Raw genomic sequence first — 11,579 nt, 5'->3', positions numbered from 1 at the left:
TGAACCAAACCCACTACAGAACAGATACCACTTTCCTTGGGTGGTCATAACTACCCCTCCTCTCTCTCTTGATGAATTTCTGATAGTTCTGAAGTCTTGGAGCAATTGCCTATTCCTCACTAGGCAGGTTCATAGTCGACCAACATTTGTGTTCTTCCCTCATGTAATCAATACCTTGACAGCTGATATGCATGAATTAGAAAATTAATGCATGAATGATAAATACAGGGACGATTTCTTCAGATTTTTGGAATTGGAAAAACTGCATAAATCTGTGTCAAAGCACTTATCAGCGGATTTAATTTGGATAAACCACTTTCACGAGTTTCAAATGTATAGGTAAAATAAGTAATACATAGAGCTGTGTAGATTGTATGTAATAAGATACATACAAACCTTATAATTCAATGTGTAGCACATATTAAGTGATTAACTCATGGCAGATCTTGTATTTTTTCAAAAGATTTCATTGCGCTTATTACTTGAGGCATTGTTTAATATGCTTCAGGTAACTTGCGAGATGTTTCTTCTTTTTGGCAATATCTTGCCTAAATAAAGATCTTACAGTGTGTAGCGGGGAACAGAGGGGCAGACATAGAGCACGGGTGCTTAGTACGGGCATATTCTTGACATTTAAAGTTGAAGAGCCAGGACTTAGGTTTGTTAGGGAGCAAAGGTAAAGGCTTGCCATCAGGGTAGGGTAGGGGTGGAGTTCATGTTTACTGGATACATTTGTGGGACTGTGTATCTATATTAAACTTGTCCTGCATTTTCCAACTTCCAACTCTTTTCACTCCATAGTAAATCCTAACACTACTACCCAAAGACTTAAAGAAGGGGGGTATGGCAAATTATCTTAATTATACTCACACTGCTTTTAGATTTTTATTTTTAGATTAATAAAGGAGACTTTTATACATAGAGACCTGACAAACTAGTTAATGACCTTCAGTCTGTTTGTTTCCTTTTTAGGTTTGTATTTTGTTGTTGTTTGTTTTGTTTTGTTGCTACCTAACTAGATAGGTGTGAAAGAAAAACAAAACCAAAAATTCTCATGGTTTGAAAGACTTAGCTGAAATCCACCTTTGGAATCAGATTCAATTAAACATGCTACTTGGGTTAAACATAATATAAATCCATATACATTACAGCTCAAGAATCTACAAATTTTTAAAATGTTAGAATTTGTCATTTTTAAAGTATCTAACATGCTCTATGCAAAATCCAGTCCCTTTTGGGCCTCAAAAGTTATTTGGATAATTTTTCTGCCAAAATATAGTGAAATGATGGCTAGTCAGACACATTAATTTGGTTAACATATAAGTAGGAAAAAAAGATCCAATGCCTTGATATATCTTAAACATCCTGAAAGTGATGGTACAACATACTGCCTTCTATTTACATTTTTTCCTAATCAGTGAAAACTTTTCTAATTAAGATCAAAGTTAATGAAGTCAAGCAACATTGAAAATTGAAAATTATAATTTTTTTACTCACTTGTAGAAAGTAAATGTGATATACTTTATATATGAAGAATGTTTAGGATCTTTAATAATGCATGAAGTTCTCTGCTTATCAATGTTGCCAATCAAAAATAAATGGCAGACATCATGTACAAACACAAGAATGGGAAGTTATACTCCATGTATGTATGACACGTCAGATTACATTCTACTGTCATGTATAACTAAAAAGAACAAAATAAAAAAAATAAGTGGCACACAGGAGGGGTAACAAGTTTATAAAGGGGAATTATTAAGACATGCTAGTATGTAGGAAGGGAGTGCTTCTTTGAATATATTTGCAGCAGGCAATGTGGCAATTCCTCTAATATTCCTTGGAATTTGACATAAATAAAAATGATCCTATTCTTGCCAGGCATTTATCAATTATTTTTTAAAATAATCAAATGTCTAATATTTTGGAATCTAGGCACAGTATGTATGTGGTCTTGTGTCATATTCTTGATAAAATATGTATTTTAAAATATAAATTGAAGCACATTCAGATTTAACTTCCTTCTCCTGAGAAGATTCTATTTCCTATCCTGTTTGGATTTTTCACTGTGGTACATTCAACTTTAGATATGGCCTTTATATTTCATCCTAAGAAAATTCTGTCATTTTCCAACTTTGAAAGCCAAATTATCATTACATTTGTTACTTTACTTTTGGCAGCAAAACATCTTTTCAAAATTTCATTGCTATTATTTTGAATAAAATATTGCTATGTAGATTATCCCCAGTTAGGTCTAAATTTGGGAAATGAATGAAGGGGTGGCTTTTACATATAGGACATTTTATAAAGGTTTTTCCAACAAGTGTTTCATCTTATTTGCAAGATGAGTAAAAGTATGTGTACAGGCAACTTAAATTTTTCTTGGATTACCTTGTGATGCAGAACCTGAGGATGTACTAGGAGAATCACTCACCTTAGGTACTCAGGTTATAAGGCAGAAGCATGAGTATGTGTGTGCACATCCCCTTCCCCATGCAGGAGAATTTGCAAGTAAAGTCTTCAGCAACTTTCTACATTGGTTACCTAAGTAGTGGGGCTTGCAACTAAATTTTTCCTCTGGAGTGGGAATGAATGAGGATAGAGACAGGTAACTCTAAATTGCTGTTAGGATGAATGGTATGGTCCACTGTGAAGACCATTTGGGTAAACCTCCTTTCTTTTGCCACCATATATTCCCATATTCATCCTCAGAATTACTTTCATTTTCCACATTTCTTCTTTCCCCATTCCTCCACATGTTCCATTTAGCTCTCTTCTGCTTGTGCAGGCACTTCCATACGTTCAAAAACAGCAGGGGTGGCTTCTGCTGTCTTCTCTGATACCTGCACCCATTTATAATTCTTACATTAGTCAGACCTAATACGACTTCCAACCCAGAGCCTTTTTATTTGATCTGATTTGAGATGACACATCCTGGGAATTGAAAGCAAACACTGAGACTCTGAGCAATAATGGAAACAGTGTTATCATCCATGTAGCAATTTTAAATGTTTGTTGATTGACCCTGAGATAAAATAATCTTCCTTAAAAATAATAGTGTAGATTTAAGTCTTCAGTGCCCTTTTAACTTACATTAATATAATTTTATTCATTTTGTTATCATAAAGGGAAAATTATGGGAGTCACGGGAAGTAAATGTGGAGGAGGGGAGCAGTCTGATATCAAAATGGAAGGAAAATGATAGCCAAGTTAAGATTTAGCTGGAATGTAACATATCCACAGCTTTATCACTTTGGAGGCACATTTTGACATAATAACAAACTATTGAGACAGAACCACTTTTATCTAGGTCAGAATGACAGACTCTAAGTGTTAGAGAGCTTGAAGGAACTACAGTTTGTAGTTTGAAGCATCAGGAAGAAGACTGCAATCTGTACAAAGATTTTCATCAAGTCTCGACACTGCCTGATAGTTTTCATCCAATACATTGTAATTACTCCACTGGCTTATAATGGCATAGCATTTTGATTTCAGAACCCAGCAAAGGAAAATGAACCACATTTGATGTTGACTACATTTATAATAAGATGCAGATGGTAAAAGAAACAGATGCCTCTGACATCATCTCCCATTTGCCTTCAATTTTGCAGACACTGGCGGTCTGTAAACTCACTCAAAAGGAAGCAAGAAAAGTCAGGCAGTTTTCCAATTCTGTCTCCAGTCTAAGAAAACACTCGCAGCAGTGGCACGGCTTTCTTTGACTCATACAGTGGTAATTCCACAAAAAATAAATTTGATTCTGTGTCAGTCTTTAATGCAAAATTAATCATCAAAAAAAGGAAAACCTCACAAACACAGGGAGGTCAGCAATTAGTACCTACTGACTGTTTTGCTGGACAGTGACAAAAAGGACAGGGTGGGAATAGTGTAATGGCAAACAGCTGTAGCTTCAGGAAGTCAAAAAAGAGACTTTTAAACAGACAAGCATGTCTAAAAAACCAGCCCTCAGCACCCAGACTGTTCAGACTTATTTCTTGTTATTTGTAAGTAAAAAATTTTAAGGAAACTTTCCAGGTTACTATTTCTGACTTAAAAAAAAAAAAAAAATCTTTATTCTGTATTTCCATCTGCATTTCCAGAAGGAATCTTATAGTTCTGATAGGAACTTAACGCCATTTCTCCAGTGATATCACTGAGTGTTATATAAAGTAAAAGGAATTCACTTTTTTTTTTCTTTTTCTTTGTGCAAGATAAGTGTGTTAAAAGACCTTTTCAAAAAGATAAGGAACTTTTGTAGTCCATCTTGAAAGGAAGAGATGCTTGGGTAAAGCAGCAACTGCAAGGCCTTTAGTAGTGTATGAGGTCCCCAGATAGATTAGCACAGTTACAGAAGAAGGCAAGTTAAACAAAATCCTTTAAAATCTTCCCATCTTCCCGGAAGCCCACGGTATAATTTCATCTAACTTCTGAAACAGAAATATTTTAGCAGAAAAAAATTTCAGAAACAAAAGCAAGGAAAGTGGTAACATAAAAATAAATCCTGCTAGGCCAAATATGGTGCCTATTTTTTAAATAATCTCTCTGTGCAAATAAAAGTACACACACACACACACCCACACACACACACAATACAAGAATAAACAAACTCTTCTAGTCCATATCCACAAAGCGGGTGGGGAAGCATTAGTGCAAATTTCTGCTGACCTGCAGCATTTAGTCCATAAACTTTGGATATCCTAGTCGGTCCATCAGTGTCCAGCAGATGTTTTCAATTAGTTTAATTTCATCTCTAGGCAAGTTTTGTTTCCAAACATTAGTATTAGTTGGTGATATTTCTCCTTCATATGGAAGGTAAAAAAGGTTTGTGGAAGTGGCAAACAATATTTGGTTTAAACTAGCAGGAGACAAAGGAATTCCAAGAAAAGCAAAAATCCTTTCAGTAGTTTTTTGAGGAAAATGAACAATATCTTCAAACTTGACCAGCTGGTAGCTGGTAGGCAGCAAATCTGTATTTATTCTCAAAGCTGCTGCTGTATTTGCTAGCCATAAATGAGACAATAAGGAGACAGCGTTTGATTCAGAATTTTCTAATTCTTTCTTCAATGGTTCATACTCAAATGCATAGCCTGAATTTAAGTTACATTTGCCTTTACCTCCCTCTATTTTAAACAATTTTGCTAAGTGCTCTGGTACATTCTTCAAAGTGTAAAGACTTGGCTTACTACTGTACAGCATTGAATAAATCCATGCCCGAGGGTCTCTTACAATATACAATGCCCTCATGGAAGCTCCTAATACTTCCTGAAAAAAATGAAGCTTCAATGTCCAGCTACCGCTACTTAAACTAAGCACAGGACGTGCACTTGGGTAATAGACCAGGTGTCTCCTCAAAGCCCTAATATATTCAGCATCTCTGTCAAAAGCGCCTTTCATTCTACTTCTTTGTTCTGGCAAAGACTCTCTCCTTTTCAATTTTCTTTTCTTGTCCTTATTTGTTGTAAAATATTGGGCCAGTTTACCCCTACTGGTCTCATGCAGATGGATGTTTTGTAAATGTAGTTTTGTGTCCTGGACTAAAGACTGCAACCAGCCTCGAAGTAATCGGAAATGCCCACTGTGGATATCTGATACCTTCCATTCACAAGCATCTACAAATGAATCAATTTCAAATTCCGTTTCAGGGATATCAATGTAGGCTGTAGGAACTCTGATGTAGAGAAAGTCACTACTGTTGAAAAAAAGTTGTTTAAGTATTTCGGCTCCGGAACCAGGAAGTGAGGTAATGACAACATCAGGAAGATCCACATAGTGCCCCTTGGAAGACACAGACTTCTTGCTTGTCTCAGTTCCTGTTCTTGTCCATTTTGCACAGATGGGCTGAGTGCAAGTGCTCCACACATCTAGAAGCTCAATAACCCACAAGGCAATAACAAGTATTAGTATCCAACGCATTAGTTTTCTAAAAGAAAGGTAAAACCGCCATTGAAATGTTAAAATCACCAAACTAATGCACAAAATTAATCCAATTGCTATGTTAAACTTAAATCCAAAGGGGAAAATAGCTCTATCTTGTCGTATAGGCAGTACTATTGCTTGAGTACCCAAACCAAATCGGGTTATTTGGCCTTGGTCAGCCACATTGGCAAAGCCACCAAATCCCAGGTAATTGAATCTTGTTTTCAGGTTGTGGTAGTCAGTTACAATGGAAACAACGTGTTCAGTGTTATTGACATTGAGAGAAATCTGAAGTCCAGAATTGGAATTATCAATGAATCTGCAGCTGGAAACATTGACATATGGCCCATAAAAGACATATGCAATTCTTGTGATTGTGGATTCCATCTGAAAGGTCACATTAACAAACTGAGTCCACCGTTTCTTAAATTCAGCTGCTTGTTCTGCTTCCTGTATACTAGCCATGGGGCTATTGCCACGGTGATCAAACCAGAACATTTTGTAGTGTGCATCCCATACATCCATCATGGCACCATTATACCTATTCATAAACCTATATGGGATGTATTTAAAATCAATATCCAGGTTATGAAAGAAGGCACTGACAGAATTTATCGGGGAAGCTTCTTGCCTCTCAATGTGGTCAACGACTAGCAGAGTTTGAGAATTTAAGAGGAGTAAAGCACGATACACACTTTTCAGTCTCATTGCTGAAGAATAAGCAGATACTGCTTCCCCACTCACAAATATCATTTCCCCATGTTGAGAGGCAGTGATGATTTCCCCTGCTGAGTCACCAACTTCCTCACCAGTCCACTTGAGCCACTGTGCACATTCTCCCAGTTGGCCTTCCCAGGGCTTATTACATTGGCTTGAGGGTGACGGAGCAAACACCAATACATTGTTAAGGTGGCTCAACTTTGGTCCATAGAGAGCTTCAGAAACAAAAACTTGCCCATTGGGGGCAAATGTAAATGAGTTCTGATCTGGATGTTCATGTCCAGGGTTAAAGCTTCTCCACCCATCAATCCAGGAGTATGGCTGAAAGTGAACTATGTCATACACAGCTCTTCCCCCCAGCTTCCCAGATTTGAAGGACACAAAGGTATTGGTTTGTGTGTTTGGCAGCCCAGCCCCATAAGTGACAACTCCCCAGTTAGGAAATGTGTGCATCTTTGCAGTACCATAGTCAGCAGGGGGCTGTGGGGTTAGTTGTGGATCATACCAGATGTATTCTGTGTGGAGAGTACTCCACCTCTGGGCAGTGGATGGAACCATGGGTCCATCTTTAGGTCGATGCTTTCTAATTTGCTGAGCTAACCAATTTCCTGCTCCATTCTTTAAGATAAACTTATCCAAGAAAACTAGCTGACTCTCTGGACCATAAAACCAATTATAATTAGAATCTGCTATACCCACAGTTCTTTGGAAGCCTGGCAAAAGGGTGGCATAGTAGAACCAAAAGTGCATTTTTAACCAGTTATTATCCAAGTTGTTGATATTAAAATGGCGCTGTGCCAAAAAAACATACTGCATGACTGATTTAGCTGTGTAGCTTCCATAGGCCACACCTTCATCCAAGGAGCCATCAACAATGTGATTCAATAGAAACATTGTCTTTTCCATGACATCTACTACAACCTGTTTCCATATATTTGCTTTAGATCCTTTATCTACCCCAGTAACCAAGGCCCCTGTGAGTACTGCTATCATATTGGTAGCCTGATGGTTATGGAGAAGTTGTTTGCCCCATGAGCGGACCTTGGAGTATTCATACATTTCCTCAGTAATAACCCATATTTTTTCCAGATATCTTTGTCTTCGATGATTATCTAATAAGTTATATAAAAAGTCAAAGGCAGTGGCAAAACCTGTTAACGAATGGCCAACCGGAACCTCATCTCCTGGTGCATTCTCCACCAGCCAATCTTTGTAGCTTACCATCCGGTCCATATATTCCAAGACAAATTCAAAGGCAACTTTGTCTTCTGGACATAACAAACAGTACAATGCTAAAGGAGGCAGATTGTTACCATAAATTTCATTCCACTTGGCAGCAAAATCGGCATGCTTGGGTGGAGGTAGGTAGTATGTTGGGTTGGACAGCATAACTGTCACTGCACTTCTGATAGCTCTAAAAAGATGCAAATGGCTTGTGCGAGACTTTTGTCTCATTGCTTGGATTTCTCCAGCATCAAAATATAAACTTGGATGAAGCATACTTCTCCTCAGCTTTTGGTTGGGTCTGAAATCTTGCACTTTCTGTGTCTTAAACTGATCTATATCATCTGTGAAAACTGCCCATTCAGAGTAATTACTCACAGACTCTTCAAGAGTAGAGAAACCAAACATCACTAATGTTAAAATTAGGAAATGTCCTGTAAACATTAACGCCATGATCCATGGGGAAGATACTTTCCTTAGGCATACATAACAAATAGGGTGTTTAATGTGTTTTCCATCTGGCTAATATAAAGCATATATTAAAGATCTTGATTAAACTGAATTTAAAATCTTCTATGCTGACATTCAGCTCATTCAAAGCAAGTACATTTGCCAAAAAGAGAAAATTTTACATAGCGCATCTGTATCCCTGGCACAGTTCTGTTCCAGTAAATTTCAAGGAATATTAATACCTCTAATTTTTCTGTAACAGAGGAACAGTGGTAATAGTCAAAATTACTATAAATGCAGCGTTTACTTCCTTTACATTAGTCTATTTGAACAGAAGAGTCAAATCATACATGGTACAAGAAAGAAAAAGCACTCCAAAATTAAAATTAAGAGTCATTTGTAGCACAGCAAGCCATCACTGGTGATACACTCACCACAAGTGTATGACTTGTTTCTGTGTGTTTGACTGAAGACCATGGCAAAGTACTAACATTCTTGGAATGAGTGGAATCACTGATTATTCCTTTCAATATTTTATGCTTCTTGGTTTGTGAACTATTTCTTCTTCCATTTTGGGTATAAAAACATCTTCAAAAAGTGTCCAAAGTCCCATGTGATTTAAAAATATTCAAACTCCTGCCTTCATTTCAAATGTCTTTTCCAGGCTTACTGACTCATCAGTCTATATGACACAGGAAAGCATTTTGATGTCTTCTTCTATCAGCTTCATCAATACAACTATAAAAATCTAATCTCTTCAGCCACCTAGGCACATCTTTTCCAATCATGGAGTAACCATCAACGGGAAAAGAAAACTCCCCTTTCATCAACAGTGACCATGCCGTCTCTTTTCTCTTCCTTTTTCATGACTCTCCTTTCTGGGGGGAAAACAAAACAAAGCAATTGTCTGAGGCTACAGGTAGCTGAAAGTGAAGGCAAACTAATGATTTAAATACTCTACAGTCACTTGATAGAAATTTGAGAATCATAATAAAATCTGATATTATATACAATCTAAGTGATTGATAGATACAATCAAGCGATTTGTTTTCTTAGACTTTTATGCACGTACAAGGATTCCGAAGAATGTGAGTAGATGACAAGCAGCTGTGATATATACATTGCATTAGTCCTTTTTTTAATGCTTTCATTAAAATGCAGTTAAAGAGGAATCCTGCTATCATTCTTATTATTTTGGTTACAAATGACCCAGAGACATAAAAGTAAACCTTGAAAGAGCTTTTTTTTGTTGCTATTCTGGCTGAAGGTCTGGCCTTCGCCACATCAGGAGTCTTCCCAGGGGGGAGCAGGAGGAAGAGGACAAGTAAGAGGGTCACTCCTCCAGGGGGAAGGCCATCCAGGGCAGCACGGCGGCCTCACCTGTGGCCTGCGCCAGCGTCCCCGCACGGGCCAGCAGAGGGCGCGCGGAGCCAGCGCTGCCCGCCGCCCGCCTTCGCCGTCCCCGGTCGGCAAGAGCTAACCAAGTTTCAGTCTCGGGCAAGTCTGCTCTCCGCAGGAGATGCTGTCGCTAGGAGTTTCCCGACCCGCCCCGCCTGTTGCATTTTCTAATTCGCGTCCCACCAACCTGTCACCCCTGCCCGCGCTCGCGGCTCGCCGACCGGGACCGGCGGTCCGGGGCGGGCGACCCCCAGATGGCCCAGTGCCACTGCTTACCTCCGGCGGCTGCGACGGGTCTGGGGCGGCGCTGGGCCCCAACAGCCGCGGCGGCGGGGAGTTGGGGACTTCGCGGCGCCGGAAGCCGGCCGGCGGCCCCGCAGGGACCCCGCGCTCCCACGGGCTGAGCCGGCGCCAGGGGTCCTCCGCGGCGCTCGGGCACGCCCGCCCTCGGGGAACGCCGGGCGCTCCGGGGCTGACCCGGACCGCCGCAGGCAACCGTGGGCGGCTTGCGCACTCGGGGCAGCGTGTCCAGCGGGAGCCGCGTCGCCAGGCCGCGACGACACTGCGACCGCCGCTCCTCCGCGCCAGCTCCGGCCGCGCGGCCCAGGGAGGGCGAGAGACGGCGAAGGGGGCCGGCGGCCGGGGGCGGGGCGGGGCGGGCGGAGGCGGGGCCTGGGGCGGGGAGCGGCGGCGACGCGGGCCGGAGGGGCGTGGTCGGGAGCGGGGGCGGGGCCAAGCGCGGCGGGGAAGCGGCGCGGAGGTTCTGGGCTGCGGCGGCCGCGGTGCGCTCAGAGGGGCCGGGCGGGAGGAGGGGCAGTGAGGGAGCGCGAGTGCCACGATCCCGCGGGCTGGCGTTGAGATCATTTGCTTAAGCGAAGAGGACAAGTGTAACAGAGCCACGGGTGGATGGGGTTGATGATAAATGATGGGAGATGAGGTGATGATCCCGGTGACGTTTGTGATAACAAGATTCACCCTCAGGAAAGAACCAGCGCTGGAGAGGGAAGGACCACTGTCTTGGAACCCGGAGGCAACCTGGCTGAGGTTGCAGTCATTGCAAAGCAAAACCAAAATACGTATATTAGTGTATGAAAACAACTTCAGTAGCACAGATGCAACCGACCAGGGCAAAATAATAATAACCACGAGTCAGCTTTACCAATTGAAAATAATTTTAACGGCAGTATAAATAGGAGCAGTATGGGATAAACAAGTAGAAGGAGACTCATAAAATGAAGAGAAATATCCTTCATTAGAAATCTACAAACTGGTGGAGGCAGCCCGTCTTGGTTACTCTCACATGCTTGTGCAACTCCAGAGCTTGGGATTTCCTCTTATACTGGACATTGGGAACTTCTCACAGATACCAGATTACAGTATGACAAGACTCAAACCAAGTCTCACCACACTGTCACAATTAACAGCTCAGTCGTAATAAGAATACATTTCTGTCGTAATGGGACACCTACCCTGGTCCAAATGGCCAGTGCTTTTGCTTCAGCCCTTCAGGAACTGTATTTATTGTATTTCTTGTTTTTCAATACCCAGTACTTAAAATCAGCCCCACTTACCAGTTGCAATTTTTCTGAATATCAGATTTCTTTTATTATCCTGATCTCAACTCAGATGCTTAATTTCCTGTATACATAACTCCTGAATTTCTGAAGCCAATTTGTATGACTAGCACTATATTGTTTCTACTTATATTCATCCCTTAAACTTTTTTTTTTAATGCTTACTATTTTACCTGGCTCACTCCTGTACTCTTATGTGAAGATCCTTTAAGTCATGATTAGAATGCCATCCTCATTGTAGGTGCTATACTTTTGTTTAAAATGAGTTGAACTTTTAACAAGTGGGCTCACATAAAGCTT

General features: G+C 40.6%; 1 protein-coding gene across 1 annotated transcript; it reads right to left on the bottom strand.

Moving 5' to 3' along the window:
• Positions 1-2,244: 2,244 nt before the first annotated feature.
• Dsel (dermatan sulfate epimerase like) lies at positions 2,245-10,229 on the bottom strand. Its single transcript, XM_027935356.2, has 2 exons — positions 9,982-10,229; positions 2,245-9,185 (listed from the first exon to the last, which is right to left on the bottom strand). The coding sequence occupies exon 2, from the start codon at positions 8,308-8,310 to the stop codon at positions 4,672-4,674; it is 3,639 nt and encodes a 1,212-aa protein (XP_027791157.1). The 5' UTR covers positions 8,311-9,185; positions 9,982-10,229; the 3' UTR covers positions 2,245-4,671.
• Between the last annotated feature and the right edge of the window lie 1,350 nt (positions 10,230-11,579).

Source organism: Marmota flaviventris, chromosome 16 (assembly GCF_047511675.1).
Source record: "Marmota flaviventris isolate mMarFla1 chromosome 16, mMarFla1.hap1, whole genome shotgun sequence".
In the NCBI taxonomy this organism is placed as follows: Eukaryota; Metazoa; Chordata; class Mammalia; order Rodentia; family Sciuridae; genus Marmota; species Marmota flaviventris.
The sequence above is the reverse complement of the archived record's forward strand: the minus strand, read 5'-3'. Positions and strand labels throughout refer to the sequence as shown.

Coding starts and splice junctions, on each gene's coding strand:
- Dsel (XM_027935356.2), bottom strand. CDS start 8,310: ATGGCGTTAATGTTTACAGGACATTTCCTAATTTTAACATTAGTGATG.